This window comes from Zingiber officinale, chromosome 11A (assembly GCF_018446385.1).
Source record: "Zingiber officinale cultivar Zhangliang chromosome 11A, Zo_v1.1, whole genome shotgun sequence".
NCBI lineage: Eukaryota > Viridiplantae > Streptophyta > Magnoliopsida > Zingiberales > Zingiberaceae > Zingiber > Zingiber officinale.
The window spans coordinates 29,336,862-29,359,959 of NC_056006.1; the positions used below are offsets into that span (position 1 = coordinate 29,336,862).

General features: G+C 34.6%; 1 protein-coding gene across 1 annotated transcript; it reads right to left on the minus strand.

Moving 5' to 3' along the window:
• Window positions 1–8,773: 8,773 nt before the first annotated feature.
• Window positions 8,774–12,200, minus strand: LOC122031982 (beta-glucosidase 12-like). The gene is made up of 13 exons (XM_042591221.1): window positions 12,017–12,200; window positions 11,833–11,902; window positions 11,307–11,365; window positions 11,142–11,217; window positions 10,980–11,057; window positions 10,832–10,919; window positions 10,476–10,731; window positions 10,078–10,193; window positions 9,788–10,005; window positions 9,669–9,700; window positions 9,462–9,564; window positions 9,283–9,391; window positions 8,774–9,148 (listed from the first exon to the last, which is right to left on the minus strand). The coding sequence occupies exons 1-13, from the start codon at window positions 12,137–12,139 to the stop codon at window positions 8,980–8,982; spliced, it is 1,497 nt and encodes a 498-aa protein (XP_042447155.1). The 5' UTR covers window positions 12,140–12,200; the 3' UTR covers window positions 8,774–8,979.
• Between the last annotated feature and the right edge of the window lie 10,898 nt (window positions 12,201–23,098).

Consider the following 23,098-nt stretch of genomic DNA (forward strand, 5'->3'; position numbering starts at 1 on the left):
GTATCGACATAAATATGCACATAAACATAAATATGATCCCTACATATGCATGAACATAAACATGTACATAAACATAAACATGATCACTACACAACCATAAAACATAAATATAAACATGTGCATAAACATAAGCAGGATTATTTCATGAGCATGAGCGTAACCATCAACATGCACTTAACATGAACTTGTTCACTTCTTAAGTATGGACAGAAACATGATTATGTACCTAAACATGTGAGCACTACATAACATAACATAATTTGAAATTATCTAACTTATCCAATACATCTAGAGTGTTGAGTAAGTTGCTAACCTATAATTGAAAACAAGTAGAAGAACCTAAACATGGTGGTGAAGTAAAAACATGGTATTAACCCCTAAAAACGGTGAGGAAACTATCTTCCACATAATTCAAATCTTACAACTCATGCAACCATCTAGAACAACAAGAAAGAAATTGTTAACTTCTAAATGGGAAATAAGTAGAAGGATCTAAACATGATGGTAAGGCCAAAAGATGATTTTAAACCCCATCCTAAACCGAACCTAACATCGCCTACAAAGGTATCAAACATGGTTGAGTTCATAATATGCTAAAACTAAATTTCCAAAATTCATATATAATACAAGTTATCCAGACATGGTTGATCCCAAATATGCCACACCTACAGTCCAAGACTACCATGCGCAATATAAAGTTATCAAAACATGATTGAGTTATAACCTCCTAAACCTTTAGATCTAAACCCACATGAAAGCTAAAGTTATCAACACATGCTTAAGTTCTAACATCCTAGACCATTGATCCGAAACTAATATGAAATCTAGAGTCATCAAAACATGGTTACTTTCATAGCCTATTAAACCCTAAAATCTGAAATTAGCCTATAGCCTACAATGTTATCAAGATAAGAAGTAAGAGGACACATAAGCAAACTAAACGTAATCTGAGATTAACTTATGATGTCCAAGGTGATCATGATCAAAAATAAAAAGAACTTGAACATAATTACACCTAAAATCTGAAATTAACATATGCCTTAAGGTTAGCATAACATGGATAGTTTGTTTGGCATATAATCCCTAAATTTGAAACCTTCATTAATCATGAAGTAGTTAAAACATATTTATCTCCTAACATTCTAAGCCTTCATATCCAAAAACCTATATTAAATATAAAGTTATCAAGATATATTTTATCTCATACATTCTAAACCAAGAACTGAACTAGCTTATGACATCTATTGATACCATGATAAGAAAGAAGGAGAAATATAAGTATAACTAACCTAATCCTAACTCAACACCTCTACCAAGGAATCTAACATCCATAGTTTATAGGAACCAATAAATTCATAAGATAAGAAGAGCATGCCTTTAACTCCTTCTTGCTACTAAGCCTCTTCTTCTTCACTTCCCCATATAGGTTGGTCCGACGGTGGTGGAGGCTAGGGCCGGCAGTGGTGAGGACTAGGAGTTTAGCGAAAATGCAAAAAAAATATAGGAGCAAGGCTTTTCTTTCTAAAGGAGCATGTATATATTGGTTGTACCAAGTCTAATCCAAAAAAATTTGAAAGATTCCATAACAAATTAAAATTTTATACACATAAATTTTCATATCAATTTTCTATGGAAAATAAATTCAAATATATATATATATATATATATATATATATATATCAAATTTATTACATACTATATGATGCGGTGACAAGGAGGGTCCGCGGAGGGTAATTGCAATGAGGGAGGTCAAAGTCAAGGCGGTCAACTCCCCTATATCATTGGTCGGTCGGGCAACCCACTCGCCCGTCTGGGATAAAGAAGGTCTAATTTGACATCATCACAGCTCGGCCACACACAAGCTTCCGACGGTCAGGAAAATAGGACAGAAGTATCTGCAAGGGGCACGCCGAGCGGTCACCTCGCTCAGCCTTACATCAATCCTCAGAGCCAGCGAAACGGAGTCACAACCGAGCAGGCTATATTCAGACACAATGATATTGTAGTTGAGCGGCTCCCTCGCACAGCGCATCAGCGGAGCACTGACAGTGGAATGTTGGTCGAGCGACCATCCCGCTTGGCCCAAGGGCAGAATAGCATTCGGAGGGTTGAAGGTTGGTTGAGCGACTCTTCCTCTCGGCCTAGTAACAGACAAAATGAGGATTTGTCGATATCCTTTTGGGAGCTAGTGTCACCGACAGACGGCATGGTCAGCGACATTGTCAGGCAGGAGATCGTACGATGGAAGTTTCTACTGTCACATCAGAGATATGCTTAGTTCGTTAAGGTATTGTGTCGGGGATATTTTACTGACATATCTTTTCAGAGAAAGCTTTGAGAAGCGTGCACACCTTGAGAAGTGCGCACGCATACTCCTGGAGCCCTATATAAGGAGGTCCAAGCTTCAGCGAAGGTATGAGAGATTAGTGTTGCTGCTACTGTTTCTTTTCTTCGTTGCTCCGCTGCTTCCACATATCGTCGGTGACTGACTTGAGTGTTGGAGAACAAACGCCAGGGAATCCTTCCCTGTCCTGGCACTGACATAGTTGTGGTTGTAGGTACAAGCGAAGTCTACGTGCGGTCAGCAAGAGCACCACATCCTCAGCATCCGTCACCTCGACTTTTAGATAGGATCAAATTTGGTGTTGTCTGTGGGAATCGTAACCTGCATCCGAGCCGAGAAGATGGAGGACGCTAGACGACTTCACACCATGACACTCACCCAAGAAGAACTCGACATGCTCATGCAAGCCTGAGCAGTAAAGATAGTCGAGCAACAATAGCAAAAGGCGCTAGCCGATCAGCAGACACAACAAACAACATCAGCATCAGGAGGTCGAACTGCGCATGAGGACCGACCAGAGTAACTCTCTATCTGGGGACAAAGTAGAGGGCCGACCAGCACACATGGAGAAGCGCCGCCCGCGCCTATACCCTTTCACCGAGCTCTATTCCAGACACCCTTGGAGATAGCCCAAGCAAATCAAGAGCAGGGATCCTCTTCAGACGAAGCACCCATGCAGGATGCACGGAAGGGCAAGGCGCCCCGAGACGACACGTCTCCAGAATGGATCAACCGCTAGTTCTCTAAAGCAATATTGCAAGATCCCTTGCCAAGGCACTATGCTCTGTTAGCGATCGATGAATACAACGGGTTGGCCGACCTCGACGATCATCTGGGTAAATTCAACAACGCTGTTATGCTTCATCAATACACAGATGGAGTAAAGTGCTGAGTCTTCATCACCACAGTCTCTGGATCGGCGTAACGCTGGTTCAAAAGGCTGCCGGACGGATCAATACGAAGCTTCAAAGACTTCCGAACGACCTTCTTACAATATTTCGTGAGCAGCAGACGCTATCAAAAGACGAGCGTCAGTTTATTTTCCTTGAAACAGGGACCGAGAGAAGCTCTTTGAGCCTATATTAAGTACTTCAATCAGGTAGCCATAGATATCCCTTTGGTCTCATCCGAGACCATGATGAATGTATTTGCTCAGGGGCTCATCGAGGGAGAATTCTTCCGATTGCTCATAAGGAAGCCGCCCAAGGATTATGATCATTGGTGAAGCACCATTTATTTTAGGCATATAGATATATTGGTATCGTTCAAGGTCCTTGGACTTTCACAAAAGGCATATATTGAAAAGATGCTCATACGGTATGACATGCAGAACTATGAAACTGATGACACATTTATATCTAGGGGTAACATTTAGTTTACAGTAATATCCACATATTGAACTTGAAATAAAAAGGGATGCAGAAATTCCTTTATGCGTCAGATATAGGGAGTCTTATGTATACTCAGGTATGTATACTACCTAATATAGTGTGTATAGTAGGGATGTTAGGCAAGTTTTTAAGTAACCCAGGACTAGTGCACTGAAAAGGAGTGATGAGTGTAATATGGTATATTTGTAGAGAACTAAAGAATTTATACTTACGTATCAGAGATTTAGTCACTTGGAGATGATTGGATATTCAGAATCTGATTTTATTGGATGCCTAGATAGTAGAAGATTCAATTTAGACTATATTTATATGCTTATTGGAGGGACTATCTCATGAAAAAATATTAAGAAAATGCAAAACATTATACTATATTTATAGTCACTTCCACTATGGAAGTAGAATTAATAGTCTACTACGAAGCATCCAATTACTGGATTTGATTGCAAAACATTATCACAATGTTACAGAGTATTAATGGAATTGATAGACCATTAAAGATCAACTATGATAATTAAGTCGCAGAACTTTATACCAAGAATAATTGTAGCTCATCAAAGTCAAAGTACATCAGCATCAAGTTTCTAGCGGTTAAAGAAAGAGTTCAGAGTAACCAGGTAAGAATATAATATATAAACATAAATTTCATGTCAGATCCGCTCACTAAGGGGTTAACTCCCAAGGTGTTTTATGAGCATGTAATGTATATGAGGGTTCTTCTTTTAGAGGAAGTACCTATTTAGTGGGAGTTTATATTTGGTTTTTTTTTATGCTCTATATTAATAAAACACATGTATTTTATTTTGTTTTATTATACGGACTTAAGTTTGAAACATACATATGTATTTAATTTTATCACTCTGAAATAAAGTTATCATGATTTACTCTTATAGTTTTTTGTATTTGGGAATTGCAAACATGATATGGACTCATTTAAGTCATAATGCGATACTCTGTCTTGAGTCATATAGGTTAAATCATGATTTGCTAGTACGGTTTAGTATAATGTGTTTGCAAATATGATTATGAACCCCCCCCCCCCCCTTTTTGAGTTATCAGGAGGACCAATTGAGAATTGACATGTGAAGATCACATTTCATACAATTCTCATATTACACATCAACATATGATTTATGTCATTGACATTGGTATTATGATTATTATTGGGACTTGTTATAGTTATAATAACTATGACCTCTTTAGTCATATATCAATAGATTTAATGCATCAGATTGTTCTAAAGGGGTATTTTTACCCATAAAGTTTGACATTGTTGAGCTCAACTAAGGTTATATTTGTGTGTTACATATAGAATCACATGTAGCCCAAATGAGATATTGTTAGATTTAATCTCATTATTCGATGGACTTACATGTTGTTTTCTAACGCATGGATTTTATGTTTAAAGGCAAACCCATTAAGTGATCTAATTAATTTTAATTGTGAGTTTATATGTGTAGAACCCGTTAATCCACATTTTTTATTAATGATGGACTGATAACAAAATTGGATCTAGTACTATATATAGGGTGTGGTCTTCTTAAGATTATATACCTTGAGATCTTCTTGCTTCCCATTGGTGAGGAGAGTACGACTTCATCACCCTAGTTCCTACCAAAGATCTGCCTCTTATTTCTTATTCCCAAGATTGGGATTTTATGGATAATGCTGAGACGATGACAATTTTGCTACAATTAGGTTGTTAGAGTGTATACTAAAAGCCTAGTTTTTTGTAAACATTTATTTTAGAAATAAGAATCACATTGGTCAAATGTTTACATTTATATGTTTAATGTAGTTGTACATTTAGTCTATATTGAAGATAACATGGTGTGTGGTGTCACACACAGAAGATCATGTCATCAGTTCCTTATAAATTATAAACAGTAGCTCACGACCAAAAATGGAAAGGGACAAACCATTGGTACGGTCGTAGTGTAATTTAACATTAGTTTATCTTGACTATAAAATTACACTAGTACACTATGAGTGTATTGAGTAGGAACATTTGAGGTAGTTTCTTTTTATACTGACTACATAAAAGAGCATACCTCTGTTGTTATGGAAGTGCATGCTCTTAATCCTAATATAAAAACAAGCATGTATATTTAGTATATATCTCTTTAATTTATCAATGGGTGAGATTTAGTTTGATAAATCAAGAGGCCCGATAAGTTGAGAGATAATACCGTTTATATGGTGTGTTGTTGTTTATAGAAGGAAAATGTGTCCTAGTGATTTAGGTTAACGATGTCCCCAAGAGGAGCTCATAAGGATTGCCATGTAAACCCTGCAGGTGGACTTAGTCCGACATGATAATAAAGTTGAGTGGTACTACTCTTGGATCTAGATATTAATTAAATGAGTTGTCAGTAGCTCATTTAGTTAATGGACATTCAATATCTTAAACATAGGGAGATTAATGTACTCATGATAAGAAGGAGCCCATAATGTAATATGAGATTGGTGCAGTAGTTCAATAATAACTGTTTAGTGGTATGAGTTATTATTGATGAACTCGAGTTGTGTGTTTGGGGCGAACACGGGAAGCTAAAGTTCATCAGGAGACCAAAACCAATTCATCCTCTCAATCCTTATCGTAACCTCTTATTTATAAAGTATTATACTCACCTATACCCACCTTCTTACCCACTTTTAGGTGGCCTGCCAAGCCAAGCTTGGAGCTCAAGCTTGGGTCGACCAAGCTAAAGGATTAAGCCAAGTGGGTGACCAACCAAAGCTTGGAGCCCAAGCTTAGGTGGCCGGCCAAAATAAAATTAAAGGGATTTTATTTTTAAAATCTTTCTTTATGTGGAAGCTATGATTTTAAAAGAGAGTTTAAAATTTAAATCTTTCCTTTTATAGTTTTCTACAAAAGATTAAAAGAAAGATATAATATCTTTCCTTATTTGTAGTTGAAAGAAAGATTTTAATTTTGAAAAAAACTTTCCTTTTTTGTAACCATCCACATGTTTTAAAAGAGAGATTTTAATTTATAAAAGTTTCCTTTTATAACCAACCATGAAGGGAATTTGAAAGATAAATTTTTATTTAAAATTTTCGGAAACAAATTAGGAAGTTTTAACTTTGTGTGTAAAACTTTCCTTGTTTGTAGCTTGATGGTGTGGCCGGCCATAGACATAGATAAAAAGGAAATTTTAATTAAATTTTCCTTTTTAGTTGGTGGCAAGGAAAATAAGGAAGTTTTAATTATATTTAAATTTCCTTATTTGCTATGACTAAGGATATAAAAGAGAGGGTAGGAGTGCCTTCATGAGACACAACATCTTCTATTCCTCTCTCTTTTTTTCCTTTGTGTGGCCGGCCATTGTTCATCTCTTCTCTTCCTTCTTTCTTCTTCTAGTGGCCAAACCTCATCTTCTCTTGGAGTTCTTGTGGTGGCCTGATCTTGCTTGGAGAAGAAGGAGAGAAAGGAGGCTTTATTTCTAGCATCCCTTGGAGCTTGGATTTGGTGGTGGCCGAAACTTACAAGGAGAAAAAGAAGGCTTGGGTGGATTCTCATCTCGGTAGATTGTCGCCCACACGACGTCCGAGATAAGAAGAGGAATACGATAGAAGATCGTGAGGTCTATAAACAACAAAAGGTATAATTAGTTATTAGTTTCCGCATCATAACTAGTTCATCTTTTGTATAGATCTAGGAAAACCAAACACAAGAGGCTATCAGTTTTATTTTATCGATTCATTATCGGTTTTATTTTAATGTTTCGATCTTGTGCTTCTATTGTAGAGTCTCTATAATTAAACCTAGTTTACGGTTAGAAGTTTAAATATCTGATTTCTTTGAAAGGTTTTGTCTAGGCAATGGTGGATGATCCCATACCCAAGAAAGTCATGTGCCTCGCCACGTTTGTCCTGGGTGCCGATCCTTGAAATAGATATTTGATCAACTTCTGTAATATGGTTTAACTTAAGTAGAACACATCAGTTAAATTTAGATTAATAATGTTAAGTTTCGTTTACAATCCAAATTTAACTTCTGAAGGACTACTTGGATCAATAATATTAAGCATCATTTGCGATCCAAATTTGGACTTCAGTAGAACACATGATAGCTAGGAAAGTTCTGTGCTTATACAAAATTTTTGTACAAGGGAACAGAACGGTATCTAGGTATAGCAACCAACATAGGTCACATTTAACTTTTGTCCATTGTCATTATTGTTTATTTTATATGTGTTGTAAAATTTTTTCATTTAAAAATATTCAACATCCCTACTATGCTATTCATGTTCTCTTTAAAGAGTTTCTCATAAAGTTAATAACTAGCTTGAATTAGATAATTGGTAAACTTGTGTCATTCGTGACAATTTAAACATACAAATGCAGATGTACTCAATGAGTTATCAAGCTAATTTTGAGGGAATTGCTCCTTCAACAATTCTTTCTTTTATATACACTTAAGCCTCCATATATTCCAAATCTAAGAAATTCATCACCATCATTTTTCCTTTCCCTTTCAGTTAGATAGCTTTTTAGCCACTACCTTAAATTTCATAGACACTTACCCTTTCCATCTTCATCCTTAATTTTTCTTCTTCTCGCTCTCTAACTTACTTCCCTGTCCCATAGTGTTCTTCTTTCCTTTCACACAATGTTCTTCCCTTTCTCCTATCTCTTTGATTTTTATGCTCCTCATTAGATTTATAACGGCATTGCATTGTACTTTAATTTTTAGTTAAGGGGAAATAAAAGATCAATATTCCTTCCCAAGAGTTTGTTTGTTAACATATAAGCTTCTGAGAATTTTTAATCAATCATAATTAAAATTGTTCGGTCATAAATTTCCACCTTTTACTTGCACTTCAACTTGTAGAGTTTAATTCTTTGAGCATATGTTCATAGATGCTGGTTGCCAATGAAAAATTTAAAAAGTTATCCAAAAACTAGATGGCATATCTCTTCATAAATTTACCACTACTAATTACTATACTTCCAATCAAAATTAGATTGAAAAAAAGTAAAACAAAAATGAGCAATGCTGAAACAAATATGAAGAACATTAATAGTGAAGAAGATATAGTAGAAATGAAGATATATGATTGCATACAATATAAATCTCATAAAGCTGTAGCATCACACACATATCTTAATTTTTTTTGTTTTTCATTAACTTAATTATGTCTAGCAACTTCAAAAGGAGAAGACAACTTACATTAGAAGAATAGCAATTGAGAGGTGAACAACCTTTTTACTATGATTATTGCTAATATAGGTCTTAGAAAATTAACTATTGAGAAATTGTTGAAACCAGGAGGTAGATCTCTTGGGGTATCTCTTTAATCCATTTTTGTAATCCACATATATGATACCAAATCGAACTGTGTAGCCATTCAACCATTCAAAGTTATCTAACAATGACCATGCAAAGTATCCTCTCACATTAGCTCCCTCCCTGCCAGAGTAACACATATATATAAGTAAAAAATTATCAAAAATGATAATTAGCTTTCCATATGTTTTTAAAGATATATCAAATTCTCTTTCGAGTCGAAGTAGATAAACTCTAATAATGTTTTAATACCATACCTGATAGCTTCCCCAACAAATTGTAAATGTTGTTTGTAGTAATCAATCCTCATATCATCTTGAAGGGCTTTGTCCAGTGGCCATGATGCATTATTCACCTCATCAACTCCTAATGAACAGAATCAGTCACACAAAGAAACAAATTATATTTTCAAGGAACTATCAGATAGATCTCCTACCATTCTCTGTGATGTAGATGAGTGGATTGTTGTATTTGTTCTTGAGATACAAAATTATCTCTCTTATCCCTCTTGGGTAGATAAAGAGCCAACTAGAGGCCGCCTACATGGATCACATACCTTCTGTTTATACATGTTTTATAACAAAAATAGTTTGTCTCCTAAAGTTTTTATTTATTCATCTTTTCTCGAGCTAACAATACATACCTGCGTACCAATTCTAACTCCTCTGCGTATACCTGTAATATCGAATACAGTTAGATGAAACCAACCGCATGAGTTCAGGCATTAGTAGCTTATTCGATTTGAGTTTACGGAATCATTACCAGTTTGCAGGCTATGAGAATCTGAATCATAGCTAACATTAACTCTTGACAAGAGTGAAATGGAATCGGCAAAGTATGTGGTATAGTAATTAAGTCCGATGAAATCAAATGATGATTTAACCAATTGAGATTGCTCCGTGCTAAACTTTGGAAGGCGATCCCCGACAATGGCTCTCATTGTGAAAGGATAGTCCCCTTGAGTCAAGGGGTCCATGAACCTGCAATAAAATTATTTCATGCATGAATAATTATCATTAGAAAAGAAAAGAGAGATGAATGACAGAGCTCACCATCCAAACATGAAATCTAGAGAACGAGAGACTGCATCTTCATCCTCTTTGGTGTTGGAGTAAGGCACAAACCAGTGGCTTACTAGTGTTATGCCTATCAATCCCTTTTGAGATACCTAAGAATGGATTAAAATAATTCTTAATCCAGTCACTAATCTGAAAAAATTTTGATCGAAAGCTTCGGCCATCAATTATTAGAAACACAAAAGAGGATGTACACTATTTTATATCATATACTGAACAAAGACAGACACTATATCAAGGTTATTCTTTCATATTCCTTTTTTTTCTGTTGAAGTTTTCTTGGCAAGGCATTAGTAATCCTCAAGGCTTTAGTTCAGCTTTCGCAGTCTAAATGAATATGTACAAAAACATATGCTTTGGAGGAAAAAGGATACCTGATATTTGTCTCTGTAAATCTTGGCAGCAGTTGCATGAGCCAGTAATTGATGATGAGCACAGAGGTAGGGCTCTATGGATGAATTGCCTTTTCCACACTTAACAAATTCAAAGGGAGAGCATCGGTTAGGAGGGAACAAACCACTCGAGTACCCACTGCTGCAATATGACCATGGCTCATTGAATGTAATCCAGTGCTTCACTCGGTCTCCAAATTCCTTGAAGCACAGCTCCGCGTAATCTCTGAAGTCATCTCTGTCATCACACAAAGTTGTGATTGTCTCTTCTTCCTTTTCTTTGTTTTTTTTCTTAATGAAGTTGAAAATTGAATTAATGAATTATCATCTGAACTCACACGACAAGGGGGCTAAGGAAGCCCAAGTACTCTGATTCAAGACTCTGGGGAAGGTCCCAGTGGAAGAGGGTCACAAACGGCTGCAAATCTGCACAAACACAGTTCTTGTTTCAGTTTCAGCTTCTTGATTGTAATAGCTAGTGATTACCATTGTCAAGAAGATCATTGATGAGGTTGTTGTAGAAATCTATGCCCTCCCTGTTGATTCCACCACTTAAGCTTCCATCTGAAAGTTTAGAATTCTTTATTTATTCATCTCAAAGTTCTATCCGCCATAGCTTAATTAATTATTTTAATGTAGGTTCCATACTTGGTAGGATTCTAGACCATGAGATAGAGAACCTGAAAGCATCCATCCCCATATATTTTAAGAACTTTATATCTTCCTGTAACAATCCATGCTCAAATAGAGTTAATTAATCAGTAATATAAATCTATAAATAGATAGATTATCTTTAATATGATTACGTAGTACCTTAAAACGATGATAAAAATCAACAGCCACATCACCATTGCTCTTGTCTGCTATTTCTTCTGTCAAAACATTAATCTCAAGCGAGTCAGTAAAGTTTTGGATTAAATATTAGACTATTCTGTGGAAATTTTAAATGGCAGAAAAGGATGGTCGACTGGTCGTCGGCGTATAGTTCTTTATCAGAAACGACTTTTCTTGTTTTTGTCCTCTGTCTTTTCTAATTGTAATACTGCTGTTGCACGTAACCAATGATGGATGGACTTAATTTATGCAAAAATCTAAAAGCATTGTAATAATTTAAAAATATTTATAATTTAATATGAAATGTATACGTATAAACTAAATTAAAATGGTTAGTTGAACATAACAAAAACATCCCAACCACATGCAATTTTAACTATACTATTATACACGTTGATAGTTAGTCATGAACTACGTTGTTAACTTGTAGTTTATAATTAGATTAAGCCTTCACAGTGTCTACTTCATGCGTGATTCATGAAAAATTGAGAGAAAGGAAAGAGACCTGGGTAAGTGTGAGTGAAGGTATCCCAAATACTCTGTCCTCTCCCCCCTTCTGAAACTGCTCCTTCATACTGTAAACGTTAAGCACTTATATAAAGCTTTAAACTTTATATATATAGCAAGGGAATTGTGCAGCTTCATCGGTATTTGGAAGACACAAGGGGAGTTGAAGGCGAGCTAGGGACCTGGTAAGAAGAGGAGGCTGCGCCGAAGACGAAACCGGTCGGAAAACTGCTTCTTTTAGCGAGTGCAGCAGGGAGAAGGAGAAGAAGAAGAAGCAGCAGCGTGGAGAAGAAAGCGTGAGCCATGAGAGTCGAGGCGATGGCGAGAAGTTGGCGAGTAACGTTAAATATAGGAAGGAAGGATATGAGAAACTATGTGCAGTGGAACTGCCCCTTCCCTTTCAGCTATTATTTTGTTTCTTCTCTGTTTCTATTTTTTGTCAAACACGTGGGAGGCCATGGGTGTCAGTTGAATTATTTATCTGGTTTTGAGTATTTTGATTGAAATTCTTGCCTACAATACATTTAGATATTTATGGCCTGTTTACTTGAAAGGTGGATGTAAAAACTCAGAGAAAGATTTTCCTAAAAAATGTTTTCGCGATTTACTTTATAAAGAAGGATGGATTAGACTTCCTTTCCTTTGTTTACACATTATAAAAAAAGAACGGATGGATTTCCTAAATTCATTTATGAATTATTTTTTGTGCCAATTTTCATCCATCCAAATCGGACGGTACGTCAATCTCTTCTCTTCCTTGTGACATCTCCATCAAATTAATCAGTCGTCAGGGTGTCTCCAACTCCTTTCTCTTCTCCTCCTTGCCACATTTTCATCAAATCGGGTAGTCGTTTGGGCGCCTCCATCGCCTCTTCTACAACGGACATAACATAGGCTCTCAGCCGCCGGAGACATTCTTCTATGATGATTTGCCCAACATATGTTCGTCTGTGCCAACTGCTATCTTTTCGATGTTTTGGTAGGCTAAAAACTCATCTTTGCTTGAATCGTTGGTGTAGTTATGCATGTACGCAAAATTCAACATGAAAAATATGCTTTTGCATGTGCGATTGGTGGAGCAGGCTATGGCAGATGACCACTGTGCATGTGCTTTGGCTTGATCTACTATAAGAAGATCTAGATCTTTAGAAAAAAGACTTGACGCTCTATATCATCATTCTCATCAGGAAAGACAATGAGTGACGGTTCAAGTTCAAATAAAGGCTTCCGTGCGAGTTTGCCTCACCCGGCCACGGTCAGTGGCCCCATGCTCTTAAGTTCACCTCACACGATTGTAGCCGGAGGCCCCGCACACTTGAGTTCACCTCGTGTGGTCGTGGCTAGCGGTTTAGCACGAGTCGATGATTTTTTTTTCCCTCTTTCTTTTTTTCCCTTTCCTCCGAGATTTTTTTTTTCTCTTGCCATTTCCTATGAATTTTGTTCTACCGTAAATTCCTTTTCTTAACCGCTAGTAAATAAAACGTAAGACTTTGCCATACCCTTTCATAAAGAAATGAATTGTACCTTTAATTTTTTGTATATCCTTTAGAAAATGATGGATCCAACTCAATGCATTTCTCAGCATCTTTAACGTCTTCAGGCAAAGCGCTGCACCCAACTTTGATTAAAAAAGTTATCTTAAATTTTATATTTTACAAAAAAAAAAAAAACATCTTTACATGATTACTTTATTTATTTTTTAAATTTAAATTTCATAAATAATATTTTTTTAAATTTAAAAAATAAAATTCATTTTCTAAATATTAAAATATTATTTAATTTGGAAAATAAAAAAATAAAGAGAATGAATTAGATAATGAGAAATATATATTACTTACAAAGAGAAAAATAATTTAAAAAATAAAAGATAAAAAGGAAAATAATAAAAAAATAAACATAATGAAAATTTTAAATTAGCTCATATGGTGTATAGTAAAAAAAACTATTTAAATTTATTAAAGTGAATGATTTATTCTAAATTCATCATTTTCTGATTCAACAAATCCGAATTTCCTTTATTCATCTTTTAAGAAGCGAATTCAATGTTTGGGCAATGATGCAACGATTAGTCCATTCAAACGACTAATTAATTATTTAAGATTTAGATTTCAACTACGACCTATTCAAAAAAAATTTCTAGTGGGATGATAAATTTAAGAAGTTGACCACTCATATAGAATTTTGATAGTCAATTAGAAATTTTTATGAGATCGAGCTAATAATCTCTGGGATAATTTAATTCAAAAAAACTAAATACCTAAATTGAAAAAAAAATAAATTATATAGTAAAAGTATCCTGGGGTCCTTTGGATTCTTTCTTTGGATTCTTTCTTAGCGTTTCAATGTAATGTTTCATAGCCTCGGGCTGCGCCAGTAACAATATCACACACTATAACTCATTCAAATAAAAGTGACTTCAATGCAAAATGACAGTTAAGTCCATCAAAAATATTCGAATCAAACACTAGTTAAGTGCTCCCTTACAAAAAAAAAAAAAATAGAGTCTATACCTAGAGCCGATCACATAGATATAAATGTCAATAAATATATAGAAATCAGGTATGAAATGGAAGAAGGTAAGGGACAACAAATTTCCCATCATTTAACCTCTGATTTATAGTGTCATTACCTACAGAGCTGTAACTTCCATAAGGCCAGATTTCTAGTGTCATTATCTATAGAGCTGTAACTTCCATAAGGCCAGAGAAACAACCGCCTCAGGGCCCAACCCAATAAAGGGCTCATTTTTTTTTTAATTATACCTAAAACAAAATGAGAGGCATGAACCTTAAATGGCCGCTAAACCTATTCTCACGGCTTCGAGGCATGCACCAATGTATGACTCTTCTTTGAATGTAATTTTTTCTCTGGTGTTGCTCTTCTTTGCATGTAATTTCTTCTCCAGCGTTCTTTTGTACCAATGCACAGATTCACTGAACAAGAGGTAATCCTAATCTTCTTCTTTGACCATCTTCTTCGTCTTGCAACACGCGACACCAATTGTATCCTAATCGTGCAACAACTGTCGTTTGTGCGATGGCTATCTCACGCAACACGGGCTGGTGTTGGCCTTTGCTCATGTGACCTAATTTCACGGTGTGGTGATTGTCGCATGCTACACCGGTCGCTTGTGCGAACGACAACCTAATTGCATGGTGGTTACTGCTTGTCGCCTTGCTACTACTTGCAGCAACCGCATTGGCCTCAATGTTACATGATACACTAAATGAGCTATCGATGTTATAGATTGAGAAAAAAAATAGTCCGACAATTGGATTATTCAGATTTTATAAATATTTTTACCTCTAAAATAGTTAGATTGGTGTTTATAATAATATATTATTTTTGATTTATTTATGTATTTAATATATATATATATATTATTTGTAAATTGAATTTTATCATTATTTATCATAATAAAAGGGTCACTTTTTAGTATGCGCTTCAGGCCCCATCAAATACAGGTACGGCTCTGATTACCTATGCATCCACCGACTGAGCTAACCCGGGAGACAACTCAATGAAAACCATCCTCATTATATGTATACAAATTTTAATACAATGAATACGATGATTGGAACAAGAATCTAAAGCATACATAGTATTCTAATCTGTGAATACAAAATAAATTCATCCATTCAACATATAGTTTTATTGAATTTTATAGAGAATAAACATAATAGCAAACGATGTCGCAATAAATTAAACAAAATCTGATTGTAACAAAAGTGTCATTGCAGCATCGTATTCGAAATCCATTGCCTAGATTGATTGTGCCGCATGGAAGGACGGAGACAAGTGATAATCTATTTGGACTTTAATCCGAGAGTTTATTTTTGGATTCAAGGAAGAAGCTCATATATTTAAGAATTTCGATGTACATTTAACTATTTTAGCTTATTGTTCATCTGATCAACTTTAAATCCCCGAATCAAAATTTGCAGTTAACTTGAGGATATTTTTTATATATATAAGTCCTATCATCGATCGATTAGTATAGATAAATTATAATTTCTAGCTATGCCCCTGACGGTATTATTTTCATCAATGGGAAGCATAAAGATATGTCACAATATCTAATCTTTTGAAGACCGCGCTCTATATATAGTGGTGGATTCAATTATGTTATCAGTCTATCATTGATAACAGAATCGCTTAATATATAAACTCTCATTCAATAACTCAAACTCATAAATAGTTTAATTAGATCACTTGCAAGTACATGGAACAAGATAAAATGACAACAAAAGGACCAAATATGCTGCTGAAGTTACTTTGAGTAACATTTGTCAAAAAAAAAAAAATCAATCATCATGTAAGTCAAGCTCTAACATAATTAGTAGTGTTCAAGATAAGGTGAGAAAGATGATGGATTTTGTGAATGAAGTTATAAGATAACAATGCAACACTCAACATAAAAAAAATGCACTATCCACTGACCAAGAAATCATTAATGGAAAGTTCACAAAAAAATATCACGAAACACCTATCAAGAATAAAAATGGTTAGTCCTTTCAAATAATTAATCAGACATCTAAAGTTTTGAATCTTAACTGTGATGTATTATATGAATTTTTCTCCAATAGGACGATAAATCTAAAAATATTAGCAACTTGGATGGATCTCTATAAGTATTTCTCGATTTACTCTGGTAGCAAATGAAAATTTTTTATGAGATTAAATCAATCACTTTTAGGATTAGTCGGTTTAAAAAATTTAATACATCAATTATTAAAAAAATAGTACATTTCTCTCATTCCTCATATGCTAATTTAGAAGATATTTGTTGGAGATAATCAAATTATAGAGATTAAGATTAGACTATCGTTTAGGGTATGTTTTAACTTTTTTAAGAATATTATGGCCTTCTAAAAATTTTAAGTATGAACTCATAAGAATTTTGGTAAGTTGAGGGACCCATGTGTAAGTTTTTTAGAGGCTATTCAAGACTCGAAAAGGTAAAAGAATATGAATTTAAAAATTCAAGGGTTATACATGTAAAATTACAAACTAACAGTTAAACGTTAGCAATGATATCAATATTGAGAATTTTATAAATTTAGGGGTCAAATATGTAATATTGCAGTTAAGGAAAGAAGTTTAAAAAATGAAGCACATGTAATTTATAAAGGTTGAAGTGAGAAATAGCAATGTGAAGTGTCTACGGTTTATTTTATTAGAGTTAAATTGATAATTAAAAAAAAACATCGTGAGGCAATTTGTATTAAGCAGGAATGTGAATCAGAAAATTTTAAGGGGTTAAATACGTATTATTTGCCAATTAAGAGTATAAGATGTTCTTTGAAGCGGAAAAAAGGGTAAAGAACGTGAATTCAATGGTTTTGAGGGGCAGTTCATAAATTCATATCATAACCTCGTAGAGCTTGGATTTTTGCATCTGTCCTTACAAACTCAACGACACATATTAAATTATAAAATAAAACTTAATTTAAACATTTTAGGGCAATATTCAAAAAGGTGTCCTTTTTTATTAGAATAATCAAAAGACTTCTTTTATATATATATATATATATATATATATCAAAATGGTGTCCTACCTATCAGCCCTTTAAAATTACATACTTATCCTTAAGTGCACTATTCGGCTAATTTTAACTTTTTGGTAGATTAATTTTGATTTTTTTTTATAGGCCAATTTTAAGTTAACCTTAAACCGTCTAATATTGACATTGTAACCGCTATAATTTTATAAGTATTACAACGCATATTTAACTTGTTTAGAAATATTTATGTTATAGTAAGTATAGTTTTATAGTTATCACAATATAGATTTGATTTATTCATCAAACATTTATGTTATAGCAGTTATGAAATTGTAGCTACTATAACTCAAACTTATCATATTAAACAACATTTATGTTATAACAGCTACAAACTGTAGTTGCTACAGCTTGAACGTATCTTATTTAACAACATTTATATTATAATAACTATGAAACTGTATTGTTGCTATAACTATAGTAGCAACTACAAAATCTTAACTGCTATACTATTTTATAACGATTATGATTTGATAATTATTACAATACGAATTTATCATATTCATATAACTGACTGATTCAAGATTTAATACATATGACAAGAAGTAATAATGCCGAATACATAAAAGCCAACTACTCTATGCTAAATTGATTAGGTTTTTTTTTTTATTGATGCAAAGTTTTGTACTAAATTTTGATGAATGTTGGAATTGAATAACGACAATAATCATATGACATTCACTATTTCATTGGAAACTACAATTAAATACAACAGTATACATTAATGTACAATTGTTGAAAATATGTCTTTCAAATCTATGCAATAGTCATACCCTAAATTGTGTTAAATTAACTCTCTGGTCATATCAATTTAACAAGTTTGGATCTAGTTATTCAAGTCATCGACAAATTAATAGCTTGAATTGATGGCACATCCGGATGACAATATTGATTATATCCCTTTTAAAAAGTTTAACACTATCAGTAGATTATATAATTATCACTAACTAACTGACTTTGTCATCGGCGGTTAAGATACCCATTTGAATTTTGTAGACATGCCAACTTTAATACAATTATGACTAATTTAATATCAGCAAATATCAAAAAGATATCCCACATGTAACGAATTGTTAAATGGGTGCTCCTTTTATAAAAATCGCTAAATAAGAGTCCTTTATATTTTTTTATCTCTAGAATATCTTTACTTTTAATATTAAACAGTAATTATGTAGCGATTATCTCATAATTGTTACAATATGATAAAATAATATTTTACTTTAATTAAAATTATTATACATAGAACACTATTATATTAAAATATTTTGTTTTTATCAACTTGTTCGAAATTGCTTAAACTCCATTAAAAGTATCTTAATTTGGTCAAAATCATTTCAAAAAATTTGTAGTATTTACTTAATAAATGCTAAATGTTGTATTGACTATTATAGTAATGGTAGCAGCTACCATGTATAGTAGTTATCTACAATATTATAACAGTATTGTATAGGGTGGATCCTTTGATCAGGATGGGCTCCAGCTCCACCCATTTTTAAAAAATTAAAATTAAAATTTTATTTAGCCCCACGGCAAAACCATGAATTTCCCCCTATTCCTTGATATTGCACGACTGTTAGCCAAAGTTTTTAATTAAACCTAAATTACCCTCAGGACATAGCACAGACGGTGGGTGCATGACATCTCTAACGTAATGGCCAGAGGTCGATTCTCCGGAATTGACGACCTGGGGTTTACCCCACCATGCGCCTGAAGCCTGTGTACGTATATGTACCTTCCTTCATATTCATGGGGTCGACACTAGGGGGTCGTTAATATAGCATATCTATATTTTTTTTTTAATTAAACCTAAATGTCCCTCTATTGCATGACTCCTTCACCTCCCCATAGGTAATGCACTCGATCTACCGAGCAAGTAGTCAAATCGGCATTATCTTTCTTGTCCCTCCTCATAGGCGTCTAGTCATGGCTCGATGAGCATAACCGCAACATCCTTTCTCCCTAATAGCATTCATGAGTGTCACCACATGTCGCTACCCTAGGCCCGTCATCGTTGTCTTCCTCCCTGACCACCACTGTGTCGCGTTCACTACTCTCCTTGTTGCGAGTTTTATCATCTCTTCTCTCCCTACCAAAAGTAACATCGACTCCGCCCTGCCGTAGCAACTCGGTCGTAAAAGAGATAAAAGAGAATCACCAAGATTGACTGGATCAAATCACCAAATCAAATCAAAATAATATTAGGATTATTCTAATAATTCTATTATAATTATTAGAATAATTTTTAGAATTATTCTGTTATTTATTAATTAGTTAATTGACCAAGAACCTTTTTAACCATTATATATTGTACTATGTTCAGGGCAATCATCGATAGAAAAATAATAAGTTTTATTATTGTTCTCGTATTCTTTTCTTCTTCCTATTCTTCTTTTACATGGTATCAGAGTCATCTCTTCTTTTCTTCCCTCAATTTTTTTTTTTGAGACGGAGATCTAATAAAAGACGAATCTTGATTAAACGTCTTCTCTCTTCCCAACTCTATCTGTGCACTGTTGCTTGCATTGTTGTCGTTTTTTTTTAATCTTTCGTTTCATGCTTTTCGGAATTTCTCCACTATTTTTTTAATTAGCCTTCTCTTTCTCTCTCATACATTTCTCTGCGCAATGAGAAGCTTCGGCTTGCCTCCTATTTTGCTTCTTGTCTTGATTTTCTGCCACGAGAAGCTCCAGTCTTCTATTTGCCACTCTTCCCGGTTTTCTGCCATGTCAAAGAAACTTACTGTTTACGTTACTCACAATCGTAAATTTATTCCTTTGCTCCTAATCTCTCTTCTATCCTAGATAAGTTATTATTACACAACTCATTATTTTTATAATGTCGAAACTTTCTTCTCCATCATCCACCACAGAAACAAATTTTACGACATAACTCTCTTCCTTACCCCTAAATGTCAGGTCTTATTTACCCATCAAACTCAACAATGATAATTATATGCTTTGGAAGATGCAATTTATTTCGCTACTTCGTGTTCATGATTTATTCGGAATTGTTGATGATACCTCTCTTAAATTATAAGAAGATGATTCAAACTTTACTATATGGAGTAAGAAGGATCAACTAATTATAACATGGTTGATTTCAACGATTAGTGAACCTATACTTGCTACAATTGTAAGACTTGTTAGTTCTCATCAAATATGGGAAGCTCTTGCTTGAACCTTTGTTTCACACTCTCAAGCATATATTCTTCAACTTCTCATGCAGTTACAATTGGTGCAACGAGGAGACAAGTCTATCAATGAATATATGCAATTAATCAAGACCATTGTCAATAATTTGATTGTGATAGGTCATCCAATTTCAGATCAATATTTACTAATACATGTTATTGCAAGATTGGGGCCTTAATATGATAGCTTTATTCCTAGCATAATTACTCGCTTAGATCAAGCGTCCCTTGATACCCTTCATGGATTGCTCTCTTCGCATGAGATACTTCTACAATTACAATCTCAAAGGGTCTCAGATTCTCTTGCTCTTTCAGTACACAAGATTAATAGTACTACCCATCAATGAAATCAAGGTGGACGAGGACGATGACAAAGTCGAGGACAAGGACAAGGTCAAGGACAAGGTCGAGGACAAGGACATTTCAGATTTGTTTCAAGAATGGTCACTTTGTTCATCAATGTTATAAGAGATATGATTTAAATTTTACTGGAGGTTTTGCATGCACAACTCAAGCACCAACCTCAACTCCATCATATCACCTAGGAGCATTTTCTCTTGCAAGAAATCCTTATATACCTATGACAAATTCTTCAATCTCAGGATGACATCCAGATTCAGGAGCAACTCATCGCGTTATATCAGATTATAACATTCTTATAGAGGCCTCCTCCTATCATGGTCCTGACATTGCAACGGTTCAGGTTTGCAAATTGCTCACCTTGGAAACACATTTTTTTCATTCATCGGGTCGACTCTTTTCCATGCGTAATACACCTTATGTTTCTTCCATCACTAAAAATTTACTCTCAGTTCGTCAATTTGCTCTTGATAATAATGTAGTTTTTGAATTTTACCCTCATTATTGTCTTGTGAAGGATCCCACAACCAGAACCACCCTGCATAGAGGAGAAATTAGAGATGATCTTTACTACCTTCAACCTACATCCCCCAAAGCTCTAATTGGAGAACGCACAAATAAAACCTCTTGGCATACACGACTTGGTCATTCATCTCTACATCTTGTTTAAAGAATCATTAATCAGTTTGACTTACCAATATCTCTGTCATCCTCATCTCATTCTTGTGAAGCATGTTTAAAAGCAAAAAGTCATAAATTACCCTTTGTTTCTTCTTCTCATATGTCCAGTTTTCCTTTAGAAATAATTCACTCTGATGTTTGGAGTCCTGCTCCTATTTTATCAAATCAAGGTTTCATTTATTATGTGGTTTTTATTGATGACTTTAGTAAGTTTACTTGGGTATTTCTCATGAAACGAAAGTTTGATCTTTTCGATGTCTTTTGTCAATTCCAAAGACACGTAGAATGTTTCTTTGACCGTAAAAATACTCTTTCTCCACTCTAATTAGGGTGGAGAATATTAAGCACTTCATCATCATCTAGGCTCTTTAGGTATTCTCCATTGAGTCTCATGTCCCCACACTCCCGAACAAAATAGCTCTGTAAAAAGGAAACATCGTCATATAATTAAAACTGTCTTAGCTCTTCTCAATTATGCATCAATTTCACTTAAATTTTGGGATGACACAGTTCAAACTACAGTTTATCTTATTAATCGTTTACCTACTCCATTGATTTATCATAAAAGTCCCATGGAAAAACTCCATAATCAGTCTCCTAACTATACCTTCTTACGTATCTTCAGTTGCACATGTTATCTATGGCTACGATCCTACTCTAAACATAAACTAAATCCCCGTTCGTAACAATGTGTTTTCCTTGGTTATAGTAATTTAGACCATGGGTACCGTTGTCTACATATACCGACAGGACGCATATATATTTCTCGGCATATTATTTTTAATGAATCTCTATTTCCTTTTGTAGCCTCCACAACAACTCCATCTTTAAACGGTGGTACCTTCTTGACACCACCTAATATCCGATCTGAATTACCACGGATTGCGTATCCAATTAAACCCATGGGAGATGCAAGAGGAGATGACATCCTAGGTACTGCTCCAGAACTCTCCACAAATTCTCTTAAGTTATCATAATCAACCCAAATGGCTACTCCATTAAGAGCAGTGTATACTGATAAAAGGAACGATGTTATGAAACCTATTATGTATCAAACCTTGGAAGCATCATCGATCGAAGCTAATATGCTCTCTAGCTCTGAATCCTCAGATAATACAAGTTCGTCATCTAAAGCATCATGTCAGCATACTTCCTCATCACCATCAACAAGTGATTCAGATGATAATGTTCCTCGTCGCATGCTTCCCTTAAGTGACATCTATGCACGTTGCCCACCAATGACAACTCGACATCCCCTTCCACGAGCTCTAGTAGTTTCTTCAAAATCTATTGAACCGACTTGTTTCACATAAGCTAACAAAGATCCAAATTAGCGTAGTGCAATTACTACAGAATTTATTGCACTTCTCCGTAATGGAACATGGAGTCTAGTTCTGCGCTCTAGTAGTTTCTTAGAGAAATTTGGAATAGACTATGGTAAGGAGTGTTGGGTGGTTGCAAATGTGATCATA

Bases quoted from the DNA above. Each gene is read 5' to 3' on its own strand.
- LOC122031982 (XM_042591221.1), bottom strand. From the start codon at position 12,139: ATGGCTCACGCTTTCTTCTCCACGCTGCTGCTTCTTCTTCTTCTCCTT. The intron at 10,732-10,831 runs GTGAGTTCAGAT...GTGTGATGACAG, and splicing joins TTCCTTAGCCCCCTTGTCGT to AGATGACTTCAGAGATTACG. The intron at 9,392-9,461 runs GTAGGAGATCTA...TCTGTTCATTAG, and splicing joins CATCTACATCACAGAGAATG to GAGTTGATGAGGTGAATAAT.